Source organism: Colletotrichum chrysophilum, assembly GCF_026319265.1.
Source record: "Colletotrichum chrysophilum strain AFK26 chromosome Unknown scaffold_16, whole genome shotgun sequence".
Classification (NCBI taxonomy): Eukaryota; Fungi; Ascomycota; class Sordariomycetes; order Glomerellales; family Glomerellaceae; genus Colletotrichum; species Colletotrichum chrysophilum.
The window spans coordinates 37,690-63,920 of record NW_026517303.1 but is presented as its reverse complement, the minus strand read 5'-3'; the positions used below and the strand labels follow the sequence as shown (position 1 = coordinate 63,920).

At 55.9% G+C, this 26,231-nt stretch overlaps 4 protein-coding genes across 4 annotated transcripts; 1 reads left to right on the top strand and 3 right to left on the bottom strand.

Moving 5' to 3' along the window:
- Positions 1–1,177: 1,177 nt before the first annotated feature.
- Positions 1,178–2,576, bottom strand: COL26b_002987 (uncharacterized protein; the record flags this gene model as incomplete). Its single annotated transcript, XM_053175893.1, has 5 exons — positions 1,178–1,622; positions 1,685–1,854; positions 1,918–1,985; positions 2,042–2,272; positions 2,333–2,576. 5 exons carry the CDS (start codon positions 2,574–2,576, stop codon positions 1,178–1,180), a joined length of 1,158 nt encoding a protein of 385 aa, XP_053040060.1.
- Positions 2,577–9,616: 7,040 nt separating this feature from the next.
- On the bottom strand, positions 9,617–11,490 carry COL26b_002986 (uncharacterized protein; the record flags this gene model as incomplete). Its single annotated transcript, XM_053175892.1, has 3 exons — positions 9,617–9,709; positions 9,805–10,707; positions 10,783–11,490. 3 exons carry the CDS (start codon positions 11,488–11,490, stop codon positions 9,617–9,619), a joined length of 1,704 nt encoding a protein of 567 aa, XP_053040059.1.
- An 8,629-nt stretch (positions 11,491–20,119) lies between these two features.
- On the top strand, positions 20,120–21,838 carry COL26b_002985 (uncharacterized protein; the record flags this gene model as incomplete). Its single annotated transcript, XM_053175891.1, has 1 exon — positions 20,120–21,838. One exon carries the CDS (start codon positions 20,120–20,122, stop codon positions 21,836–21,838), a length of 1,719 nt encoding a protein of 572 aa, XP_053040058.1.
- A 433-nt stretch (positions 21,839–22,271) lies between these two features.
- Positions 22,272–23,864, bottom strand: COL26b_002984 (uncharacterized protein; the record flags this gene model as incomplete). Its single annotated transcript, XM_053175890.1, has 1 exon — positions 22,272–23,864. The coding sequence occupies one exon, from the start codon at positions 23,862–23,864 to the stop codon at positions 22,272–22,274; it is 1,593 nt and encodes a 530-aa protein (XP_053040057.1).
- Between the last annotated feature and the right edge of the window lie 2,367 nt (positions 23,865–26,231).

Below are 26,231 nucleotides of genomic sequence, written 5' to 3'. Positions count from 1 at the left end.
CCATGCCCAAGTGTCGGTCAGCCTTTGACCGGTCAAGGCATCTCTGACCGGAATCCACATGTTGTCTGATGGCCGTTTGCCCCTTTCATAGGAATATCGGGCAGTGATGCCTGTCGTCCTCGAGTGTTTGCTTTTTCTCGTTTTTGCTGCTGCTGGTCCCCTCTCTCTCCATCGCGAGCTTGACACGGGAGCGTCACATGCACGTATTCGTACGTTGAAGGAAAAAGAAAAAGAAGAAATCCCGATAACTCAAATCCGCAAACAGTCAAGCGGCCGTTCGTTCGTGTCATGCTGTCGTGTCCCGTTGCATCTCCATCTGCAGGCCGGTATGGAGGACACTGACCGGCTTTTTGCGCTTGACCATGGGAATCTTTTCCAGAAAAATCAACCATCTCGCAGTTGCACAAACCGGACACGCAAGCCGGCTTTGCTCCGAGTGTTTTCCCTCTGTAGCATCCCGTTGCTCGAGACAGAGGTCGTCAATCAGTCGGCCAGCCGGCCATCCGAAGGGGCCATGGCCAGTTGAAAATTTGGCTTGACGTCCACTTTCCCGGAATTGGCACCCGCTCACCGATGTCTTGGAGCATCCAATGATTGCTCGCGGCTCTCTGACCGGTGCTGCATGGTTGTAGAGTTCCAGCACCTCGGTCGTGTGATCAGTGGCCGCCGCACCTGCAGCCACGCGGTTGACATTTGACTGAGGCGAAACCACACCGGTTTGTCTTGCCCATATCTCTGCCAGAAAAAAAAGTCCGATGTTCCACGTTTGGAACATCCGGTCAATGATCAGCGCTTGCGATCCTCACTAGTTGGGAAAGACGGTGAATGGGTAATTAATTTCTATTACAACGAACTCCTGGTCTTACATCCCATCCATGTATACATGCTTTTTTCTTGCCCGCGCTCTACTTCGCGAACTCCCATTGACTCCGTGCTCATCTGACCGTGAATGACAAGGTAAGGGAATAAACTTTTGAGGCGACCAGGGTAATAGGGAACGGTGAGGGAAAAAGCAAATAATAGATGATGCAGTAGTCGCTCCACGCCATAGGGAGCCCGTGTTCCCAGGGATAAACAATGCAAGCAGAAGAAATGCAACCGTGACGCCCCTTCTCCAGTCTTTGACGATGCTCCTTCAAAGTTCCCCGGCATGAACATGTAACGGAAGACAGCAAAATTAGTTGGGGTACTTGCGGAGAGGAAAAAAGGCATCCGGCATGGGTTCCAGGTGCCAGACACGGTCGGCGGGCTTCTCGAAGGCGTCGTACCACTCGCGCTTCAGCTCCTCGGGGAGAGACCAGCCCAGTTTGTCGTTGCGTACGCGCATGCGAACGAGATGGCGCTTCTCGCTGGGTGCTTGGCCGTTGACAAAGCCTTCGCGACGGTGAAGGATTGCGAGGTTGTTGATGAAGTGAATGTCACCAGGGCGGGTTTGGATTTCCATCTGTGTCGCCTTGGCGATGGTCTCCACGGCATCGAGAGCCTCAATCTGACGAGGGGTGAGGGTGGGGAAATGTGCCGGTCGGGGATGCGCAGCAGTGCCCATCAGGGGCGTGCGGCCGAAGTTGATGATGATCTTGCCATCTTGGTGGAAGAGGATGGGACGACATTGGAACTTGGGACTATAAGCAAGTCAGGAAAGCAGCTCGGGTATGTCGGGTCACACTGAGACAGTTAGACATACAGGGCAAAGGGCCAGTCGGAACGAGACAGTGTGCGGATGATGTCAGGTCGAGTGGCGGCGAGAACGTTGTAGACAGTGTGGGCAGAGGCGATGATGCACTTGCCACCAGCAGCAGCGGTGGCTCTGGTCAACCAACTGATGATGTCTCCAGACTCCTCGTTGTGAAACGTCTGGAAGAGAGGGCCGAATTAGCAGGCCGTCGACGACGACGATGACGGCAAAGGTGTACTTACAATTGATGAAGTGGAATGACGGTGATGATCCGCCTTGGCTTTTGTGGTGTTGTCTGCAACAATGTGAACTGGGGACGAAATTAGCATCTTGCTGAGCACGGACGGTTAAGCCAACGTCACGTACCAAGCATGTTTCCCTTCTTGTCCTGGCGGCCACGTTGGTTGGCAATGTACCCCTGGATGCCAAGATAGAGTACCGTAAGATCCTCAACCGAGTGCTTTTGCGGGTCAATGCCGCGGACCACGGCAAAACCCTTGCCTTGATGGATGTCGTGGGCGATGCGGTCAAGGGCGGCTCCCAGGGTAGGGAGGGGAAAGTTGTCTGGGTTGACAAGATCGCCGTCAAGGCCCAAGGCTGTTTCGGAGAGAAATGTCAACGGTCAGACCGTTTGAAGAGGGATCGGGGTCGACATACCTTTGAAGTGCTTCAGCGCAGCCATCAGCTCATGGAGGTCTGTGTTGGTGAGGTTGTACGTGTACTGCGACTCTTGGGTGAATTGCGGGCCGGCCCAGGCTGATTCGAGGTCCAGTGTCTCGGGAAAGTCGGTGGGGAGACCAGGAACATCCGCGACTGGAGCGTTACAGTCGATGTGATGGATATGGTGGACAGCAGATGCCGCGGCGGCACCCATGACCGGACCAACTGCAGTGGACGCCATCTTGCTGATGTGAGAACTGAAAACCGACATGTTAGAAACGACGGGGCTCCGCGATGAGTAAGCCGGGTCGAGGGACGACAAACCTGGAGATGGGTGTCCGATATTACTCTGTTGTGCGTTGTGAAGCACGTAATAGACGACGACGGCCGTGAAGAAGTAGAGAGATAGAGAGATAGATAGAGGGAGGGAGAAGGACCCGAATCAAGGAAAGGCTTGGAGTATCACTCGAAGGAAGCTACACAAAGAGCAGCGATGCCTTGTGTATGCGTGTGGGAGAGTGAGAGATGACAAGATTTCCCGTGTGGGAGCGACTGTATATACGCGGCAGAGACAGTCTGGGCTGGTGCAGAACTCCAAAGGAAGGACGGGAAATTGAGATGGAAGTAAGAGACGCGGGTCGGGTCGTCAACGTGGGCGGGAGAAGAAACTGTTGGGGAAGAGGTTGTGAGGAGCTGTCATGAGATCTGGCAGACGAAGAAACTAATATACCTTCGAGGGACCCCTTTCCTTCCCAGGTAGGAGAGGCAGTTGCAGTCGGTGAAGGAAGGGACCGACTGCTTGTTTGAGCGGTGGGTGTGATATGGCCCAAGTTTCCTTCTTTTTCTTTTCTTCGTTTCCCTCTTCCTCGCGAGGAAGGACACACGGGACGGGCAACGACGAGATAGCAAGGCAGGAAGCCGCGGTGACCGTATGGTCTGCTGGGACCCTGGGAAGGCAAGTACCCGAATGCGCGCGCCTGCCCGCCGCGTAGGGGTTTTTGGCGAACTAAAGGTGATGGAAGAAAAGAGACAGGCGGCGACGATGATGTACGGGGAGGGTACCGTGAACAAAACAACGATCCCGTCAAGACACCGTAGATGCCCGCTGCTTGCTTAATGCGTACCTATCATGCGTGTGCGCGCGCGGAAGCAGGAAGTGCGGGAGAGCGGCAAGGTAAGGCGAGGCAAGGGCTGGATTGGTGAGCCGGGCCGTTGGGAGGACTGGGGGAGGTAAGTGAGACGATGTGTGATGCGATGCGATGCTAGTTTCCCAGTGGTCCCGTCAAGACATTTTAAGTCAAGGCCGGAGAAGAAACAGTAATGAGGTCAGAGGACCAAAGAACGGAAGGGAGATGGAGTCGCAGCTACCTCAGGTAAGGTGTGCAGAATAAAATAAAAATATGGCAAGGTAGGCAGATGAGGCAGGGACGGGAAGCAAGCACGAAGGTAAGGTAAGGTAAGGTAGGTGCAAGTCGAGACGAGCATGAGAAGCAGCAGCCGCAGCAGGAGCAGGAGCAGCAGAATGACAAGTCGCAGGTGCACTAGATGCGATCGATACACAAACGACTTTGGAAAGAGGTATGGATACCGGTAGAGAGAGGCAAGAGAGAGAAAGGCAGACGTGGAGTGGAATAGATGCGGCAAGGAAGTAACACACACGCCTTCCTAGCAAGCCAACCTTGCCTTGCCTTACATTTGTTGCTGCAAGCACTGTCATGGGTGTTTCCAAACTGGAGGGAAAGAAAGATGGGTATTTGCACCTGCTTCATCCACAATCCACAATCTGAGGTAGGCGCCGCGGGATGGGACGTGGAAAGGTAAGGAAGGAAAGGCACAGAAAGAAAGCACTGTCCCGAACCGGTGAGGAGGGACCCAAGTACCTGCACCTGGCTACCTTTTTTTTTTTTTTTCTCGATCCCCTACCGTGTGTTGTGTGTTGTCCTCGACAGGAGTGAAAGAGGTAGCTAGCCAGACGGCCCAGTGCGACGACATGAGATGAAAGCGCATAGCAACCTCGCAGGTACCCGGCGGAAAAGAAGAAAAGATAGGGGAGTAGAGGATGGTTTGGGGCTGGCCGGGCTAGGCTGAGCCGTGATTATGATGAACCGACCTGAATCCAGCATGGTAATAGAAAAAATAAAAATAAAGAAAAAAAAAGGTACGATGCGCACGCGCGCACGCGCGCACCTAGGGTCGGTATCCAGCGAAGTGCCGTGCTTCAGCTCAGCCCCAGCTGCTTCATCCTGTCATTGTTCTGCGTATCCTGACAGCAGGCATGCCCTTGGCTTTGCGGGCATGGGTGTGGACAGCAGAACGAGTGTGAGAATAAGAGTTGATTAAGCAATGGACGTTGGTTCATGTGAGACGGCGGGGTTCGCAAAAAAAGACACCTGGACAGGGTGGAGGGACGTGGACGACGACGCGATGCATGAGGGGAGCTGGGTGGGCTAGAAACAGTGGCTGCGGGAGGGGCACGCATCCGTAAACGTCCATTCGTCGTTGGGTCCAGAAAATCCTTTTTTTTTTTTCCTCCTCCGCGACGACAGCTGTGTGGCGAGTCGCGAGGGATAGAAAGAAATTGAGCAAATAGACGCAAGAATCCGATGGACGAAAACCGAGATTGAAATGTAGACACCAGACCAGTCGAGAGGGCCAATTGCAGACCAAGCTAGGGTAAAAATGGATGCGCCTTCGCTCATCCGTGTTGTTGATGATGTGTGTAGTGTAGGTATCTTGGCTTGGGCATGCTGTGCGCCTAGGCATTCGTCGATTGTATGTACCTACATGCATACGCACGTACGAACGAACGAACGGATTGCTAGCTGCTGGCCTGCAACAAGAACGGCAGCTAGCTACAGGGATTGATCCGATGCGCGCTAGAGACAAGTGGAAGGAAGATAGACTTACTCCGATGGAACTCCATCCTCGTGGTGGCACGGATGTCGCCTTTCTATTCCATGACGGGATCGTGACGGGAATCGAAGACAAGTGGTGACCAAGTCTTTCCAATGTGGATTGACAAACGGACGCTTCCATGCAGATTGAAGCAAGCCAGGCGGTGGTGGATAAGAGGAGGGATGCAACGGGGACCGCGGCGCCAGCGACAGAGACGGACGAGGGAGCTCGACATTGGATGAACATGGATCACCAACTCTCTTCTCAGCCATGGAGCTGCCCAGCAGGGCAGGGTGCTGTGGAGCCAGGGCGTGCACTGAGAGACAATGTTTTTGACGACTTTCCTTGGTAGGAGAGCAAAAGCCACGTTTTGTGGCGAGCGCCTCTTTGGCCAGTGTATCCGTACGATCGACCAAGATCCCGCGAGACGAGACGGGCATCGAGAAGGGGTGAGGAAAAGGGATTGAAAGAACAAAAAAAATTAAATTCGACAGAAGTCGCGACGCTGCGGGAGATGATCAGCATGGACGTTTTATGTCCGCTGTGTAACGTGCACTAGGAGGTGAAGCCGTCGGGGCGATGACGGGTCGACGGGTGTTCGGGAGCACCAGGCACGGTCGAGCGGTGTGGTTGGCGTTTCCAGGCCCCGTAGGCCGGGCAGTAAAATGGCTTTGTGCGCTCCGGGAGGTCGATGTTGGCAAACCATGGTCGATCCGATCCATGTTGTGCCATCCAGTGAATGTGTGTCATGGTGCTGATGGTTGGATGGAGCGTGGGCAGACTGGACTGGCCAGTCAACTAACTGCCTTCACCTCAAGCTAATGTGGTAATAGCAGTACAGCGCGACGACGATGGGCGTGCTGCGCTGCTTTCCACCGATTCATTTCTGTCGTGGCCCTGGGCTGGTTTTGGGACGGTTGTAGGCGAGAAGATTAGCGTCTACCGTGCCTCAAAGTACGGCTACCCGAAGCTGAGGTTCCCTTTGCTTTGGCGCATCTCGTCATTCGGGCCTGCTGTTGGTTGCGGCGCTCGTCGTTTGTCCAACGCAACCTTGTTCGATCTCGGGAGCCTGGACGAGAAGCCGTAAATCAGATGGAGCGAGGACGAATCGCAGGCGGCTTCAGGGCCCCCTGCACGCCGCGATGTGTTCCAGGTCCAGGGTGGTAGCTAAAACAAGTGGGAAAAAAGTCGAGCCATGTGGTTGAAAATTGAAGCCGAATCTTGTTTGGTTGCATGCCCCGAAGTTGGGAACTGCAGCGATGGCTTTTTCGCAGCTGGCTGGAGGGTTTTTCTTGCAGATTTGGCAGAATCCGTTGCGCTATTGTGAGTGTGTCTAAGCTATCCATGTCGGAACGTGGAGTCGACAGCATGGGTAACGTAACTGTGTCCCAACGGGAAAAGCAATGAAGAATCTCAGGACGACGTGTATCCGCTAGAGGCACGCACTGGGACCTCGAGTACGAGATACGTACCGTAAACGAAAAGATACCTTGTATCTGCATCTGCGCTGCTGTGCTGTGGGTAGAGGCGTTTTGTCCCACAGACGCGAGCAACTGGAGACATACATAAACCGAGGATAGAATGAGGAAAAAGCAAAGAAGGGAACCTGCAATGGTGGAGAGGGGGGGGCTGATGGAGAAGGCCCGAGGGGTCTGTCTGGGCAGACATACTCCATAAAGAGAAGGCAGAGCAAAAAGGGAATTTTGGTGTGGCGGCGGTTGAAGACGACGTCGCAGCAGACTCTGTGCGTCCCGTCCACGTCCAGTCCGTATTCGTAGGGGAAGCCGGAGACGACGACTGGAGAGGGACGTCGACGGCTGTCCCATCGGGAGTTGGCGATGTTGAATTGGACATGTCCCGGGAAAGCATTTACTGGTTTCTGCTCTGTCTGCGCCTGGGGCCCATGCACAGAGGTAGGCAGCCGAAGAATAGGCGAACGGGATGCAGAAGCCGCGACCCCTGACACCGATGGTTGGGACCACTGCAAGCCGTTCCGGACGCGCCTTCCATTGACGAGTCACATCCCTGCCACTTCCCACAGATGGCTGGCGCCCGCCGTCCGATGACAGTGAGTGTGGACTTCCAGTGGAAGGGATGGGGGAGTGGGGCCACGGGAACGTATCGCCCAGATTCCGACCTCACCTTCTCCACTCTTGACTACACCTCATTGAACTTCATCGCCCAACCCACCACCACGACCTCGACCGGTGACCGTCATCCACCCTTGAACGCTCCTCGCGCCCCTCCTCTCCGACCTCTCCGTTCCCGGGAACCTTGCAAATCCGTGGCCGCATTGCGACCTGCAGGCCAATGGCAGTTTGCGCACCCGCTGGCCGGCTGGGTTTCCTTACCGGATCCGGACCGTACGAATAGTTGCCGAGGGGATTCGATCCCATCCAGCGAGAGAATGTGGGAGCTTTCCTGGCAAGCGACACGGATAGCCAGTTCGGATGCGTGAGGTGTTGCGAAGCCAGATGGATGGCATGGCACGGCACGTCAGGGGACCCTCATGGTTCTTTCTTGTTGATTTTCCACCATTTTCTTTTTCTACCCCTCCGTGTAATAAATTCTGCTCAATCTCGCCACAAGCACTCTCTTGAGATAGGAAATCGTGACTGTCGAACCAACAAAAAAAAAAGTCTAGACCGGCGCATGCTCCTTCATTCCCGTCTTCATGTTGACGAACTGGTCTACTTACAAACGAACACCACACCGCATTTCTCCATTCCAATTTCCCGTCCCCCCTCCATCGGCATCCCCATCCCCATCCCCATCCCCGTCCCAACATCCCAATCTCGAACCCCCCCTTCCATGAAACCCCCAGCCTCCATTCCGATCCCCTCTCCTCCCACCCCCTTGATCCCCAGATTGCCACTCGAGGGCTACATTCCGATTTTCTCTTGCTGTTCATTTGCGCGCGTTTATCTGTGCCCATCAGCCTGTCTGAGCTCTGTCTTGTCTGGGATTTAAGTTTTTTTTGACAGCACTGGCCCGGCCCGCGAACCAGAGATGCAGATGAAATGTGATGAAATGGCGGGGGCCTGCGACGGCCGGTGAAGGACTCCTACGAATGGCGTTGGACTCCACACCTTCTACGGCACACTCGACTGCAGGACACATGCAGGACCCTGTCCAACGGCACACCTATCGCTGATCTACAAACCCACCCGAGACATGGTTCGTCAAAGATTCCAACAGAATCCAGAGTTCATGTGATGGCCACTGATGCGATGCCACCAGCCAAAAGGAATGATAAACGACGTTCGTTACTGAACCAGTATCTGAATTATCGTACGAATCCCATTCCATCCCCCAACGTCGTCTGCAGCTCCATCGCCTCTCCGGATCGGGACTGTTGTCGCCTATTTGCACCCGGCGAAACACAAACATGACTGGACGCTTGTGATTTTGATCCCTCACGGCAAATTGCACCTTGAGCTTGATAACGCAATACATTACAACGGCCACGCGCGCACATACACACGCCAAGTGTTTCGCTGAACATTTTCTCCGCTTGTCATCATCGTTATGGCTTCCGCCGGCATCCCCATTCTTTCGCAACGAAAAAAACATGGTATCCCGACAAAAGGAACTGCCAAAATACATTCTTCCTCGTCGCTCGGCAAACTCGACAGACATGGACAGATCTCCGATCGAGAGTCCCAGCACAGTAGAGGCGGTAGAACCGGCGAGGGCTTGGCCTAAAAAACTCCGATTCCATGCCAGACGTTGAAAGCCAACGACTTCTCTTTTGGCCTGCTCGCATTGCGCCTCTGCAAGCCCCTGCAGTGCATCCCTCCCTGGTCCCAGACATGATGAAAGTGGAAAAAAGAAAAAGGAGATCCTCCCCGCTCGCGCCACGCACCACGGCAATTCCACCCTCGGTTCGCCTAACACGCGCAGTTTTCCAAGTTTCGGGGTTCCAGGTCATGGGCTGACCAGTCTTGGGGTCGCCAGTCTCGCTGGAAGAGTTGACTGACGAAAAAGTATGGCTTCTCGTATGCGTTGTCCTCGTAAAGCTCGTCCCACTCGTTTCCTGGTTTCCATCACGTTAGTCACTAGTCTCAACGCAGCTGAGTCCTTTGCCCCTCATCTGGCACATTAAGAGCACGAGATCATCGTCTCCAAGATCAGTGGAGTGGTTGAATGGCTCCGCCGCATCGTGAAAAAATGAAGAAACCCCGCTTACTGTGTGCCATGACCTGTGATCGAGTCCAGTGAACAAATTGGATCGCTTGTTCGTCCAATTGAGCCAGCTGTTGCAAATCCTGATCTCTGCAGTCTTCGCTAAATGGGGCCACGTTCTTGTTGCAGTAGTGGAAGTATGCCAGAAGAATCGTGCCTCCTATCCACCAGTGGTCCGTCAGCATGTCTTACTCAACAAAATCACTCGCTGGGACGATAAAAGATCACTCGATCCCAGCAGTCGTACGTACCCCAGTGATACTCTTGAACATCTGCCTCTCGAGCGAACTTTGTCTGTAATGACAGTCATCTGTCAGCAATCCATCCAAATACAAAGCGTCGCGTCCCAAGTCTAATCGATTCTCCCGTTCTGACTCTAGTCTTCTCACCTTCATCCCGTGTTTTCTGGCGTAAGATGCATCGTGGTTTGCCAGAAGCGCAATGTTGTGTAGTAGTATGAATGTCACCAGGTACGTTGTCAGCCATGTCTTCTGCTTGTTTTGCTGGGTCATCTTCTGGAGTTTCTCCAGCATGTCGCGTCTGAGCCTCGTCTGGATATGCTGGATGAGGACTAAGTCCAGCTGGGCGCCCATGACTGGCGGAAGAGGGATCTTTCCATGCTGTGGGCTGCTGTTGTCCAGGATGTTACGGTCCATGCCGAGCGTCTCGTTTCCCACAATCTCCACCGACTTTGTGGTTAAGCGAACCGCCACCCACAGCTCCAAAGTTTGCGTCAAAAGCTCCCGCTCTTCTGGAGAGATTCTCGGATCTTGAGAAAGCTGCCAAGCCTTGCTATAAGTTGTGAAGAGTAGATGATCCCGGGCGCCCATTACGCCCTCAACTAACGACGAGAAGCAGTCGACGACGCCCCTTTTGATGTAGTCCTGGTACGCTGCCTGGGCTTCATCGAGGTCGGTTATGGCGTAGGGAGGAATCGGTACCGACTTCTTCGAACCATCCGGTCCCACCCAAGAACGCTCCAGCTTGTCGCCTGGCTGAGGAATAAATTCACGCACGTGAAGCTGCACCGACATCCCCCGCGCGTAGCCCTCCGTCACTCTGATGATCTTCACATCCGAAGACGCCCAGTTGGCGATGTTGTCTACAGGGCCGTTGTCTCCCCAGCGCAGCGTCCATTCAAACCCATGCACCTGGCCCGGCTTCATGCATTTGACGTCAGTGAGCTTCGCACGGATACAAGGGAGACGAGAGAGGTGCTTGTGGTGGATACTATTCGCTTTGGGCTTGCAGGTAAGGCAGCACGCGGTTTCATCGTCGGGATCCGGTACGCACTGGTCAAATCATCAGTCGTCTTTCTGGGATGCCTCACCCGACGTCTGTCCAGACGCATCCTGGTCTTTACTCACGCGAATTCTTTGCATCTTGCAGCGCACGCACGATCCAATCTTCCTGGTGTTGGCCGTCTCCTGGCGCTGCCTGATATCCTTGAACGGTCCACGCTTCGAGGCCGGGGCTCGCTGATGAGAGTAGACGATATCAAGCCGAGAAGCCGAGCCCGATTGCCCGATGTCCTCATCCTTGACGCACATTTCCGGCATGGCATACGGATATTCCGAGGCCACTGCGGCCAGGTCCCGTTGATGTTGCATGGTTGGAGGTAGAGATGGACCTACGAGTGCAGTATTGTATGGAGTTGAGAGCAAATCATTCGTGGGCGCAGGATGGCTGGTGATGCCCGACGAGTTTTGAGAAGCGTCAGGAGCGGAGGCATTTGGAGCATTGGTGTAGTAGGCAGGCACCGGTATGTCAGTGTATACCAGGTTGTCGGATACAGCAGGCGGTACCGTCAGAGCCTGGTTCGGGCTTTCTTGTGCAGACTGATAGCTCGTCACGTAGGTGCCCATCAGCCCAGAGTCTGCGCTCGAGAATGCGGTGGACTCGTTGGGCGGTATGGTTGTCGGTACATAGACATCCTGTTGAGCGACGTTCACTGAAGGCCGTTTCTCGACCTCATAACCGGTGGTAGCTCCATAGTCAAAGGCACTTGGTGCTGGGACGAGCTGGTACCCTGATAGCCTGTGAATAAACGACCAAACTAGGACACCGGGAAACATGATGCGTACATACCCTCAGGAACAGTAAATGTACAAGGAGAGAAGCACGTTTGGCAACAACCTCCTAGAAGGCCGGCTATGCCTTCAACTAGCCCAGTTGCAAGACCAGAACCATGAAGACCGGCGGAAGGTCCCGGTTCGCCATCAGCAAAATGATGTTGACCGTAGTGTATGGCCTGCTGAGACTTCTCCGAAGAGCCCTGAGCAATGGAACCGCCGGGCATGTGCGAAGACATCGAGTTCTCTGGTAATGGCCTATGTCTTTTGGGCGGCTGGTCGTAATATGTGCCAAAGTAAGTTTCCAGGGCTGCTTGATGAAGTTGGTACCCTTGGAGGTTGTAGAAGGATGCGATTTGATTAATCTGATGTTTGAGGTCTGGGTGTAGACAGTGGAAGTCAAATGGAGGAGGAGCTAGGAGAGGCTGCGAGCTCTGTTGCGCTGGCACTAAAGGAGATTCGTCCTCGAGGCCGTGAGGCCGGCGCCTCTTGAGATTATGATGATTCTAAGACGAAATCAATTCACCGCACATTTGGGTGATAGGGCAAACGGAGGAGGGGGCGTGACCAGCAAAGATAGAAAAGCCTGGGCTAACAAAAGATATGAGGGGACAGCGTGTGTGCAATGATGCGGGTGCTAAGACGGCAGCTGGGCTGGAAGGACAATGGGGAAGATCGGTGATATATCCCATGCACGCTGCCGCAAGCCGGGAAGCAGGGACATCTCTTACCATGATTGATGCGACGAGAGAGGGTGTGTTGGACAGAGCCTAGTAGCGAGACGAAGTACCACAACCGGTGGCGTGTATAATGTATACAGCAGAGACAAGCAGCAGCAGCAGCAGCAGTAGCAGCAGCAGCAGCAACAGTAGCAGCAGCAGGCAGGCAGCCAGGAGTGAGCAGGCACAGCGAAGCACAAGGGCAGCGTAGAAAATTGCGCCTCACCGGGAGGGGGTGGGGGAGCTACGGTCTCACGAGAGCCATTGCCACATAATGGCACCCCTTGTGCGCGAGTGGAGTACTGGAAAGAGGGTAAGGTAGGGGAAAGGAGAGGAGGGTTGATGACTCGGCGAGAAACAGGAGGCGGAGGAAGAACAAGTCAGTGTAGGGGAAAGAAAAGAGGAGTGGAAGCGAACAATAGGGAGTCGGGCTAGAATGGGCAATTGTGAAGAGCAACAGAGACAGACAGAGAGAGACAGGCCCTGTTTGACAGCAGACACTCGGCCGAAACGGGGGGAAACAACGAAAGGAAAAGGCGGCAAGGCAAGTGTGCGCTGTGCTGCCGACTCTCAACGGTATCTGGCTGCGAGTGTACGTGCGTGCTCGATTGGTATGGTATACCGCTCTGTTGTCTAGGTGCGTCTGCTTCTGTCGCTGTTTCTGCGTCCCGGATTCCTTCTTGCTGGCTTTTCGCTGCTGTCGCAACGTGCTTTTTGGTCGTGGTCTGAGCCCAGGCGTCTCGCGCTGTCTCGCCTGCTCGCGACCAGATTTCGGAGCCGTTGGGGTTCTCGATGCTCGCTTTAGCAATGTCTCCTGCGGTGGAGCAGAACGTTGCGCGCGCGGGCTGGCTAAGATCAGAGAGCGTGCCGATAGAGACTCTGTTGCTGGCGATTGGCGTGCCTGTGCTGGTCGGTCAGTCTCTGTCGAAGGAGTCGAGGCTGAAGTGAGAAGACTCGGTGAGAGAAGTTGAGGAAGTGGGCTGCACCCGTGCTGAATTGTATTTCACCGGTCTGAGGGGTACTCATGAAAAGGACAGGGGTTCTGAGGCCACGCCACGCCACGCGAGAGGAGGAGCCGAGCATCTTCCCGCCCCTGCCGAGTGGATGGATTTCAGGCTGCCCGTCTGATGGGAACAGAGCAGCAGGGGTGGGGAAGAGGGCGCCATGGTACCGAATGTCGTGAGCAGTGCTGATCCTGATTCTACCTTTCCGTTGCGTCTCTTCTTGTGTTACCAGCAGCTGTCTGTTTGCTCCGTCTGCCTAGCTGGAGAGCCCAAGACTAAGCGCCAGCAAGACCCCGAGGCTAATCTCAGCCGTGGGATCTGCTGATTCTCATGATCATTTACCGCAGCGAACGCCGCCAACGAGAAAGCGCATCGTGGCCTCCGGGGTCCTCGGTTGGTTTCGGGAGACGAGTGGTTGCTCAAGGCTAGGCATTGCCTAACATGTGGGCTTTCGGGTGCGAGTGCTTACGTGAAGTTGTCATTAATGACCCCATGCGGGCGACGACGTGATCTGACCAGACGAGGAGTCATCATACTTCATCGCCCGGCTAACACCCTGTACCGTGCCATGTTACCAGCAGGCCGAGGCAGCCAACCAATTCCCCTGCGGCCGCAAACCCCCCGGATTTGGCTCATTAATCATCTGTTTGCCAATCTGACCTCCACGCTTCTCAACGTTCCATCGGAAAGCGCCACGGTCCCGAGGGTCTGACACCGTTCACCTCTTTGACCAGGTTGGTAAGTCTCTGGAGGAGCTAAGTCAAAGAGGTGTGTACGTCCGCGGTCTGGCACCTATATCGTATGTGTGGGTGCTGGGAAGAGCCTCGTTGTTGGTTTTCTTTAGGGAAGTGCATCCGTCGCAACCCAGGGGCCGTCACCGCTTGTCCATGAGACGGCGCAAAGGTGTGGTGGATGGAAATGTCTCTTCGAGGCACAATGCGATGATGCCCCCCTGTCGCCTCCACTATAGCCGAGATAGACACGACATCAGTCCCAGAAAAACGGTCGACAAAAATCTTGGGGATTTGGGGGGAGAAGCTTCTTCTCCATCTTGTCGGATCGAAGGCGCTCCGTTGGTCGAATACCGACTCTCAATTGGCTGATTTCCCAGTCTATTGGCCGATCGGCCAGGCTGTCAGTTGACTCTGTCAGTGGCTTACATATGATTGAGGAGCATCAGCATCCTCCGCTCTAGAGGATGATGTAGCCGTGTCTGGTCCAGTAACCGGGCGTGCGTACACCACCCACCACACCTACCAACAAGGCCACTGCCACTGCCACCATCACCAACACCAACACCAACACCAACACCACCGCTGCCCAAGTCCACATGGCCAGGCCGCGCCGCGGCGCTGGGCCGTCAAGCGAGACGCTGTGTGAAGAGCCCTGCCGATTGTCGAAAAAAAAAGTGAAGCTTGCAGGATACGCACTTTTGCGTCTCGCCAGCCCCATGTCCAACCAGACAGCCTTGACCGCCCTTGACGCCGCCCCCCTGCTTTAGCCGTCATCCATGGATGGCGGTCCGCCAGGCGACTGATGATTTGACACAGCTGGCGACGACCCAGCAATTGACCGCGCTATCTGCAGCTCGCCCGTCGATTCCAGAAGAGTACCAGGCTGCGGTTTCTAGGTTCTCGGCCACGAAAGGTTGTCCTCTTCTGGAATTCGCATCTGTCAAATCGTTGGACGGTCGACGAGGTGCATCATGCGGATCATGCAAAATGGTGTCCCGGCAGAGAGCAAACACTCCCCATCTCTTCTTGGAAAATATGTCGGTCAACGGTTTTGGCCTTTTCAATGGCAAGGGAGCCTGCCGAGCAGGCCCTGCATGCGCGGCCACCACCAATAACGGACGCCTTGATCGATGCAGCTGATGAGGTCAGGGAACCACCCACTAATGGCCTCGTATCAAATCAACATCCGACGTTTCTCTGCATGAAGCCGTGCCAGTTGTGTGAGGCGAGGTGAAGTCAGTATTTCGCACCTGCCGCACAAAGTACATGAGTTCGATCCCTGAACCAAGCTTGGTCGCCCGTCGGGTGCACAAAGTTCGTCTTGTCTTGTCTTTCCAACAGTGACGGTGACGAGAAGGAAAGCAAGCATCGGGGAGTGAGGGGCATCGGCGTAGAGGGACGCAGGATACCGTGGCTGGTTTAAGCTCAAATGGGCAACCGGTGAGCTGGGAGTGTTATATGTGGATGGTTACCCAACGAGCCGAGAGAATCGATCCGTAATCGTATGAACAGACCCCGGGACGTTCAAATGAGGGTGTGCGTGAGTCTAGGTAGCTCGCATGTCTCCTAGTGTAGCGCGAATTATTTTGCGGCCCACTCGTGCGAAAAACACGTCAATCTCCCACCACTGTTGGACTTCTCGCCAATGCTCTGCGCTTCTTCCGTCCTCCTCGCTGCTGTATCCGTGCAGAAACTTGCGTTTCTGTGTGACGGCAACCTTGGAATGCAGCATATTTTTTTTCTGGGCTGGCGGGAGTTGATAGGAGCGGGACGGTAGGATTGGGGGTGGCCCACTGCCACACACCCTGGCCCAGTGGCCGGCAACATGTGAATTGACGAATAACGGACGCGGAGGTCCAAATCCGATCGAGGTGTCGCTAGTGGTCAACTTTTTTTTTCTGGCAACTTCTGTGTATGCCAAGACCATCAACGAAGAGTTAACGAGAGCTTTCAACCGTGAGAGTTCAAAGCCCGGCACCGTCAATCCATTACCGGACTTGCAGAGGCACTGCTCTTCCGAGTTAGGCTTGTAGACCTCCCCAGCTGGAAGTCGGCAAGCTGAGGGTTACAAGCCCGTGGGGATTGTTTGAACAGGCGGTATCCTTGGATGAAGGTCGGATCTGTGTCGTTTGTCAACAACTTGCGGGCATTCGGTCAGGTCGAAATAACCTACAGTGTTCCATATGTAATGTAGGTGCAGCCGCACTTGCATGGTCCACCTGCGGAAGACGTTCCGTCACTCTAGCCTCCGCCGGAGCAAGGCCAACCTTGCACTCGGTGAAGGCAAAGTGGCCGAGCGGGCGGGCGGGAGACTCGGGCACCAGCATCGGCCTATGGCAAGGAGTGGATATATCCACCCGGTGAGAACGAACCTCAAGGACGGCCAGGTTTTCATCGGGAAACTTCCTCGAAAGTGGGCAGAGAGACGGTGATGATTTCTCAAGATTTGCGCTTGTCGTGGCAAGCAACCATTTGACCCATCGAAAAGGCGGCTATAATGGGTAACCGGTTCTTTCCAGGGTCGCGGCACGGTGGCATTGACACCGGCGAGGGGAGGCGGCTGGTTCCCGAAATGCAGCTCGGCGTACACGGCGTCTGGACTCAGCCTGGGCGGCCAGCCGCTCAAACAATTCTCGGGGAAGTTGTTGAGGGGAAGGAAGTGCAAGGGTCGTCGTCTTGTTCCATCTGTAGGCGGACAGAGGCTGTGCGGCCTTTCATGAACTCATAGGCACGTCCATATTATGGCTGCAGTATTGCTTGAGTTATCCCAGGGGCGTCTCTGTACTTGGAACTGAGAGGACGGCCCCGTCCGGCCCTTCTTGACCCCCAAAGATGGTGCTGCCGGCAGTGGTCAAAGTCTCGCAAGCCCCCCACAGAACCTGCATGGTGATGGAGGACAAGCAGCGAATGATGTGATGGTTTGGTGACTTGCAGAGAGGAAACAGCATCTCATCAAAGGGATGGACGACCAGAATTTGTTGAGGACGACGCTTGCTCCAACAGCTGGACGTGCTGTACAGTGGCGGCAAGGCACGATGGACAAGCATGGCGCAGAACTGAGAGAGGAAAGCGAGAGACCGAGAGGTGCCGTATGGCCAGGACGTCGGAAGAAGGGTGGCGCCGGAGAGTGCCAGGACCAGATGGGATGAACATGATCTCAAGGATCTCCGAAAGTTGGGGTAAAGCGGCCGTGAGGTAGGGTAGCGAAGGACATGGTGCAGCAACGCCGAAGTGAAAGATGACGGGACTGACTGGACCGGCCAATCGAGGAGCAGTAGATCCGGCTGCGATCGGACTACTCTGGGTTGGCACAAAAGCAAACCCCAGCAGTCAAATTTTTTTTTGGGGAGGATTGGCGAGGGATGGACGGATGGACGGGTGGATGGATGAATGGGTGGAAAGCACGATGAAGGTGCAGCTGGCGTTCGAGCATCACGTGGGGTGCATCTCAAGTGCAGCTGCTTCCGGATGCAGCGTCGAACTTTCCCAGCCCTTGGACAGACGGAAGGGCGTCTCTAGCGTCATTTCATGGCAACTTCGAGCTGGACGTTCCTGGCACCTTGCCTGGTCGAGACAAGCTTGGTGATGGCAGGGCCTGGGCCAGTATGTCTCTGACGCCTCCTACTGCCTTCCTTCCCGTCCTATCCAACTGCCAATGGCATTCATGTGCCCCTTCCTCCGTGCCGGCAGGAGCCTCCTTCCATTGGATGCTGCCCGGCACCCAGAACGGACGGGACGGCACAAAGCAGGCGCATTACCTAAGGCAAGGCAAGGCGAGGCAGACAGACCACGGGCAAGCACGGTACTTCTGACTTCAGGTGAGGCAGGTGCAGGTGGTGGTTGGGGGAAGGAGGAGTGGAGAGGCATGGAAGGTAAGGTCCGTCCCGTCTGTTGCTGCGTGTTTGTTTCCTCCCCTCATCGTCAGATATTCCAGCAACTTGGCCTTTTTCTTGCCTACCTACCGACATACCTTGCCTTAGTACCTTATCTACCTACCTTGTTAGTTGACGATGCCATCATACCTAGGTACGAAGCTGTGCCTGTCTGCCCGCCCGTACCTTACCATATAGGGCAATGGAACGTACCCAGGCACGTATGTAATGTAGGGGGATGTACTCTGTATCAGTGCTCATGCGGACCTGGTACGGTCTCGAAGCACAGGGCAGCTCTTGTGACGATCCTTGAAAAGATGCCGCGCTCTCCAGGTCTTGTTATTTCCTTCTCGAGGCGGGCGCTCCCGCGATTTGTTCCTTCTGCGATGCCTTGGCTGACACATGGACTGTTGAGATGGGCTTCTGGACAATCCGCCAGATGGATTGTCACTGCGAGTAAGGCATCCAGCTCTCGCGACACCGAAACGACCGGTACGACATGTCCGAAGTCCGGTTACTCACGTCAACGGCTTGCACTTTATTTAGTGGCAAGTTCCCGTGTCGACTGGCCTGATGTGCTGCTTGCATGGCTTGCATCTGTCGCCGGAGGTACCACTGTGCCAGTCCCAAGCGGTCCGATTACGCGGCCGTCAGCCGTCGGCGACTGAGGATGGCATTTATATCATCTATCACATTCAAGTAATATATTCGGTCTCTGGCCAACGGGATTCCCACTTGAGCTTATGGCGGCTATTGCCCGCATACCGCCTGCTGTGCCCTCTGCTCAGGCGCGATCTGGACCCAAGCTTGCAATCAGCCGTCTTCCCGAATGAAACAAGCCGGGCTAGCAACCACCCGCCTAAGGCGAGGTTCTTTACACTGCATAACGGCTGGTCGCTCTCACTGCCCTACGAGTGCTTTGTCTAAGACACGGGGTCTGGGAGATGGCGGGGCCCTTTTGAATTGAGGGGCAGCGAAGTGGCCGTTGGAGATTGTTGGAGTGAGGCGTCCGTGAAGAGGAAAAAGAAACGACGAGGCCGATAACGAACCTAACAAGGCAGGAGCCATGCAGCTTCCAACCGCCATCGGCAAGGAAAGCAGTTTCAGCTGAGCTGGCCTCGACCGTGAGCTTCCAGGTTTGTTTTGCTTCTGCATTCTTGGCTTTCTACCTTAGCCTCCACTGCCTCCTTCCTACCTACTTGCCTACCTTCCATGGGTAAGAAGGGAAGGTATGTAGGGAAGGAACGTATGTAATCTCCTGCCCATCTACCTACCTTCCTCAAGGTACATGCTGCTTACTCTCAGAATCGCACCTTCTTCCAACATGTGATGTGCCTGCCTTCCACAACTTAGAAGGCACGCACGACACAGCAAGCAGCCATCTCATCGGAAGGACTTGCCTGGCCAGCCAGCCAGCAGCTGCCTCACCTCACATATCACCTTATCTGACGTCGGTCACCTTACCTGGGGAAGCCGTGGCTCTTGCCAAGGCGATGCGGCTTACGGAGTACAGGCAATGGAAGTCGCCACTTGGTTCTCTGAGTGGACGGCACTGCCGTTGCAGGACCACCCCGTTTTTGATCCGCGCTTGTCCGACTGCCTCGGTGTGTAAGTTAAAATACCTTAAGGTAACGTCTGCAAAAGTTCGGGCTTCGAAACCTCCCCCCCTCCCCAGCCACTTTGGATCCAACATCTCGCGACTCGCGACTGAACTGGACCCTGGCACCAGCACATGGGCAGTCAAGTCCACTTCCCTCTCCGGTCGAACCAACATCATTTTCCTTGCTCCCGCAGTCAGCCCTCTCGGCCCCAACCAATCAGCTCACGCCCTCCCAGACGCCGGTCGACGTCTGTCTGCAGCTACCTGCAGGGCAAGCACACAAACACACAAATCGGATCCCAGCATAATCATGCAAAATACCCACGTCCACGATCACGCCCAGCCGAACCCGTAACCTCCGCGCCTCTCCCCGGTCGCCCCGCCATCGTCTTCCATAGTTCCCGTTGGTCGCTCATCGCGGATAAGGCCAGCCAGGAGGAGACCTTCAGCATCCCCCCGCCCTCTTTCGTCCTCCAACGTCTCACAGCATCGCTCGACGCGACCAACAACCCAGCCTTCGGCGATCCGTCACTTGATCACCCGTCCTTCCCCCACGCGCCACCTGTCTGTCGCTAACTCTGACGTTGACTGCCACAAGCAACGTGGTTCGATGCCGTGAAACATCTTCACTATACAACCTTTGCGCTATTGGACGACCTGGTCTCACTGGGCCTCTGAAACTTGACGTCGTTGTCGCCACAAGATGGAGTTGGCGTCGGACATAATACACGACATTATTCATCCTACGGCCGCCTTCACTGACGCCTCGAGACGCGAAATTAGCCATAATGACAATGCCGATTCAAGGCAACCGCTATCGGCGGACTGGGATGCGTCCCAGCTCAATCCGAAGAACCGAATTGACAGTCTCGATCCCCTCCCCGACCCTCTCTGGCGGATTGACGGTTGTACGGGCCTCGGGACTCAGTTTTACGTCCTGCCGTTGTTCCTGAAGTCCATCACACCGATGCGCATCGATGCCTTCATCCCGGAACAGTCGACCCAGTCACAAGAGGTTCGCCAACTGCTGGACCTTGACGTGGCTTTCCATACAAGAGACCGGACGCGGGTACAACAGCTCAACGTTGCCAAGCACATCCTCCGCGCTTTGCAGTATTGGACCAAGAGCCTCGTCGAACCCGGGTCACTCTTTACCTCGGTACCCTTTGGGTCTCGGATCGTGTTCAAGGATCTATCGCTCGATACCAGGGCCATTCAGATCGAAGTCGCACCTACCTACTATCTAGAACGCCAGCTACTTTCATCAGCCGCTCTTTCTGAAATGTGGGGTCCTTCAGTCGAGATGCCCGAGTGCGTTGACATATCCGAAGTACACGTGGTCGAGCAGATTCACGACAGCGTATGTCTCGTTCGGATCCGAGGCACCGAATGGATCTTCAAGACCTTGACCAGTTACACCAAATACCTGTATCATGAGATGAAACTACTCTTGTCAGCAAAGCCACACCCGAGCATCATGTCACGGCCAGTTCATCTTGTTACGAAGCAGTGCACCTTCGGAAGTAAGGTGGCGGTCCTTGGATTTACTCTAGAGTTCCACCGATACGGGACGATGAGGGACATCGTGCCATTTTTGCAGGCAAGCAACACATTGACACCGGCGGAGCAGTTCAAATGGGCCACACAGATCACCTCCGGTGTGGTACACTATCGGGAAACCTCTGGCACCTTCTACCCAGACCTTCGCTTGGACAACGTCGTGCTGTCTGAAAATAGAGACGCCATCATGTGCGATTTTGAACAGCGCGGGGTATGGTGCGAGTTCGCCTCACCAGAAGTCAACGCCATCGAGTACATTCGTATCCTGGCCACTGACGAGAATATGCCTGACGATGCCAAAGACCACTATGTTGAACTTTTGAAGAGGTTGTGCCCGGACTTCGAGTCGCTTCAGGATAGAGAAGAGTACACGAATCCCGAAAGGGGCTACAATATTTGTTGGTGGGGACTGAGTCCCCAAGAGCAGGAATCTTCAGAGGTGTATATGCTTGGAAGAGTACTGTGGTGTTTGTTTGAAGGCGCTGGCGCTCCGCAGCAAGCCTCTATTTGGCAATCCTACCGTCGAGAAGCGCATATCGAGTTTCCGGATTACCTCAGGACACCGCCTAAACTGAGGGCTCTCATTGATCGTTGCACCCGCGGACGTCGAGCCACTCTTAACAGCAGAATCGTCAGAAAGGGGAGCAAGATGGCGTTTACGAATGCGGAAAACGGCGATGACCAGAAGGACATCAAGAAGGCCGCATCAGCCTGGTGGAAGAAGGAGATTTCCTGGGCAGAAGACTTCTTGGCCATGAGGGAGCGGATGAAGGCAGAAGGCGGTTGGAAGGACAACTACTTTGACAGACCCTCGTTGCGCGACGTACTCGAACAGCTGGAAAAACTGCAGGCAGAGTTATGACGAGAGGCTTGTCATGAGAAGGACGCACACTTAATCATGTAATGAATAGGAGGAGGGGGCTAGATGAGTTTGAGTGATGGGTCATGGTATGTTAAATTACAGAACAAAACTCCGATTAAGATAAATGTACACCAGTTCTTGCACAAGCACCCAAATAGGGCCTTGGGCTCAATGTTCTATGTACAACAGCTGGGCAGTCTAGACGGAAAGATGGTGTGTGTGCAAAGAAACCTGCCTGGGGGGATATTCAACTACAGAAAATCAAGGAAATGTCGACTGTGATGAACAGAGGGTTTGTGATCAAAGGGGAGGGTGGAAAAAGACGGAGGCAAATGTCGCAGACAGCCAGCCAGAAGAAGTGAAGCATGGTAGGAAAGCCGGTCCCCTCCATAAGGTGACAACGAGGAGGTCTCTCTGTACAAGAGACAGCGACTCACTTCACCCTCTTGCTGCCTCGATCCGGGCCCTGACTCTGCCGTTTGGATCCCGTCGCAGGCGTCGAGGAGGACGCGACGCTCGCCCGCCTCCTCAGCCGCGACATGAGCGAGCGGAACTTTTCGACGTAGCTCGCGGGGGCGCCATGGACGCCCAGCTGGTCCTGGATGGCTTCGAGGGTGTGCAGGAACGGCGCGGCGGCGTCCGGGGGGAGCAGGTCGAGCACGTTCAGCACGAAGCCCTCGTCGCGGTCGCCGACGAGGCGGAGGAAGAGGTTCCGGTCCTGCCGCGGGACGGATGACGCCGCCGTCCTCAGACCGGGGGGCACGAAGTCGCGGTTGCGCTCGACGACGCCGGCGAGGATGCGGACGAGGGCGCGGGCGGCGCTGGAGCGCTCCCACGGCTCGAGGGGCCGCTCGCGGGTGAAGATGTTGGTGCGGATGAGGGCGACGACGCCGGTGATGTGGCGGGCGGCCCAGGCGACGTCGCGGGGCCCTTCTGCGGAGGCGGGGCGGGAGGGGTCTCCTGCGGCGAAGGCGTCGAGCTCGTGCAGGACGCGGTCGACGCGCTGGGAGAGCTTGCGGAAGGGATCGTTGACGGGGTCGGTGGAGCGCATCTGGGAGAGGAAGTAGTGGAAGAACTCGTCGTTGGCGAGGAGCATGCGGAAGACTGTGGCCTCGAGGTCGCGCCGTTTGATGGGGCTCTTTTTGCTGCGCCGGGAGGAGGAGGTTGGCGAGGAGAGGAGGTCGGGGCGGAAGTCCTCTGGGGCGCTGGAGGAGATGGCGGAGAGCATCTCGCGCACTTCCTGGATGCGGTGCGGGATGGGCCGGTCGAGAGGACGCGATGTGTCGCCTTCTTCCGAGGAATCGGATTCGTCGGATTCGTCGGAGGCATCCGAGTCGTCGGAGTCGTCTCCGGTTCCGAAGTCGGGGTTGAAGACGTGCAGGCCGTCGGCGAGCACGTCTGAATGGAAAGCTGATATGTCGTTGTACGGGTCTCCGATTTCCTCTGGGAAGCCGCCGGGCGTCATGGTCAGCGGAGACGACGGGTCGTGGTCGTACAGCGTCTGCTTGACGACCTGGTCCAGGAGCCAGATCAGGTGCTTGCAAGGCAGCCCGTCCCGGCTGTCTGTCGCCCTGCAGGAGCAGTGAAGACCGTTCCAGCGGCTGCCGGGGCCTCCGATGCGGATGGAGCGGTGCACCAGCTCCGTCATCTCGAACCCGTAGTGGTTGTCGTGGAGGAGGCAGAGCTTCAGGGAGAGCTGCGGCGGCTTCTTGAAGGTCTTGCGGACGCGTTTGCGGTCCTCGGGAGACAGCCTGTCGAGTCTGTAAGATAGTTTGGAGGGAGACGTGACAACGTCGGGCTCGTCTCCCTCCCCGTTGTCATCGTCGTCGTCTTCGCTCATGGCGTCGTCGCTGCTGGAGCCGCTCTCGGACTCGGACTCGGAGCTGGAGTCATGATATTCGGATGAGTCCTCGTCGTCTTGTTCTTGGGGCACTTGCCGCTGAGCCTGCGATCTGGTTGTGGGAGGCATCCTGGTGAGAGAAAGCTCTCTGAACTTGGAGACTGGGACGGCAGTGGGAGAAGACATTAGGCTGAGAAGGTGCGGCAGAGTCCTATATGCTTCCTGGAGACTGCGCTGATAGGGGTCTCCATGGTGATACGTCCATCGACTTCTTATAGACCAGGCACGACGAGGCACGTATGCCGGGGGAGGGGCGGGGAGGGGCTGAGTGAGGCCAACGATGAAGAGACCCCCAGCCAGAGAGAGGAAAGATGCCGTTGGCGATGCTGGATTATTGTTGGAACCAGGGGGCAGTGGGAGGAGGAGGCCCGACGAGACCTGGGCAGGGCCAAGTGCTCACGCGAGTGGTGGGCGTCAAGTCCCATGGAAATGATATGGGAAGCAGGAGGAGGGGGTGGGATGCGCGGGAGAAGGGAGTCAATGGCAAAGTGAGGGCAGCTACTGGCTGGCATGCCCCTGCGTCGAGGAGCTGGTCAGATTGACCTTCTAGAAAGACACAATTCCATTTTCCGTAGCCCGCATTTCTGTCCTTCTCCAGTCCCAGTCGCAGTGTCAGTGTGGTCCTGCGTGTCTGCGCTGGCCTTACCGCAGCCCGACCCCTGGCGCCGCCCTCTCTTCGTCAACCCCCCTTCATGGGAGCCGTAGTCCCGGGATTGTGGGAGAGGAGAGGTCGTCCGCCCGCAGCTTTGCGAGTGGTGACTGAGCGCATGTAGTTGGGCGGCGCGCGACAGAGTTTGGGGTTGTGAAACCAGATCAGGTGGTTTGTAGAAGCTTGAGCAAGCGAAGCAGACACCGCAGACTTCAGACGCGCGCAGGCGGCGGGCATGGGAGCCCCCCCTGGCGCCTGGACTGCTTCGATGCATGAACAATATGAGATAATGATCCGTTCTCTTGCGCGCAAAGACCTTTTTTGTTTCTCTCGCCCCCCGTCAGCCGTCGAGATAGGACAGCATACGCGCTGTGGGGTAGAGGGAGGAGCACGAGGGGGACTTGACGATGCGACGACGAGCAGAAACACGACGACTTTGCCTGTTTCGTGCGCTGTGGTTCGTCAGAGTGCGATGGCGACCCTGGCCAAGTGTCGATGAAAGAGTCGAAGTCGAAGTTGAGAGTAGGCGACACCCTGGTCGACGACCTGGAGTGAAGATGTTAAAAGTGGAGACGCCGCACCGCACGGCCGACACCGAGGAACACTGGACCGAGAGGGGATGGATGTCCCCCGTAATGTTTCGCTCACCACGCCGTTCAAGGCTTAGGTTAGGCGGCTTCCATTACCTAATCCACTGGTTTTTGGCTTCCACAGCGCTGTTCACCGTCCGAGAGTTCGAGGGGAAGCAGCACCGTCCTTCCCTCTCCATTCAGCCACGGCTTCCCTCTCCTGCCGAGCGCTCCCATTGGCCGAGTGTCGCCGTCGGCCGCTGGTGTAGGGCGGGACTGGCCTCCCTCTGGGCCGCCCAAACGGGCCGCTGGAACCCACCGAACTACGCTGCAAACGGACCACACACAGCCCCCACGGCCGCCGAACGGGCCGGCTGTCCCCTCCGGCATCCTATTCTCCTTCCACTCAGACCGTCGCGGGTGGGGTCCATTTTTAGACTAACAGCCATCCACAGCCTTCCACGGCCGCCTTCCACGCGGCCACCAACCACACTCTTGACCCACGGCAGCCGTCACTTTGACCTCACAAGGCTTCCTGTTTTTTGCAGTGCTGCTTTGCGCATACCGGATTGCTGGTAACATTTCTTCCAGGATGCCTCCGTCTTCCAGAATGCCTCGCTGTCAGACTCGGGAGGGCTCAGAGGGTTGTAGGAACGGCCAGTCCGGTCAACTCACCATGGCTACGACCCCGGGATGATGGCGAGCGGCCTCTCATCGCCCCCTCATCTCGTCATTGGTCCCGAACTGCCGGATTCTCATCAAAGAATAGATCAGGCAGCACCGAGGCCGTTGGCTCGACGTTGCGGTGCGGCTGACATCCCGTGAGTTGGTGATGCCGTTTGTCGCGAAGGACGCAGCCAAGCTTTGACGTTGTGCGATGTAGACGACAGGGGCCAAAGGGGCTGCTCTCGTCCATTGGCTGTCTGTCTGTGATCATGACGACAGGGCTATGAAGCGCATGCGATGGTGATGGGGTTCTGTGGTTCGAGGTATAGTGAGTGCTGTCAGGCAGGGGCAGCGTCTGTGGCGCTTAGTGGCTGTCTTCTCCCTAGACCGGAGATGTCCAGGAGGGTTCACTTCCGTGTTGGGTAATGAGGCATGCTGCTTCGGGTGAGGCCGCTGCAGTTTGTCTGGAACATGAGTCCATCTCACATCATGGCAGTTGTACGCGGGCTTCTGACTGGTTGAGACCGTTAGAGTCACCACGGCCTGCCTTGTCGATGTCTTCTCCTGATTGGAGATGACTCCTTCCCCTGAGACCAACTGCCCTGTGAT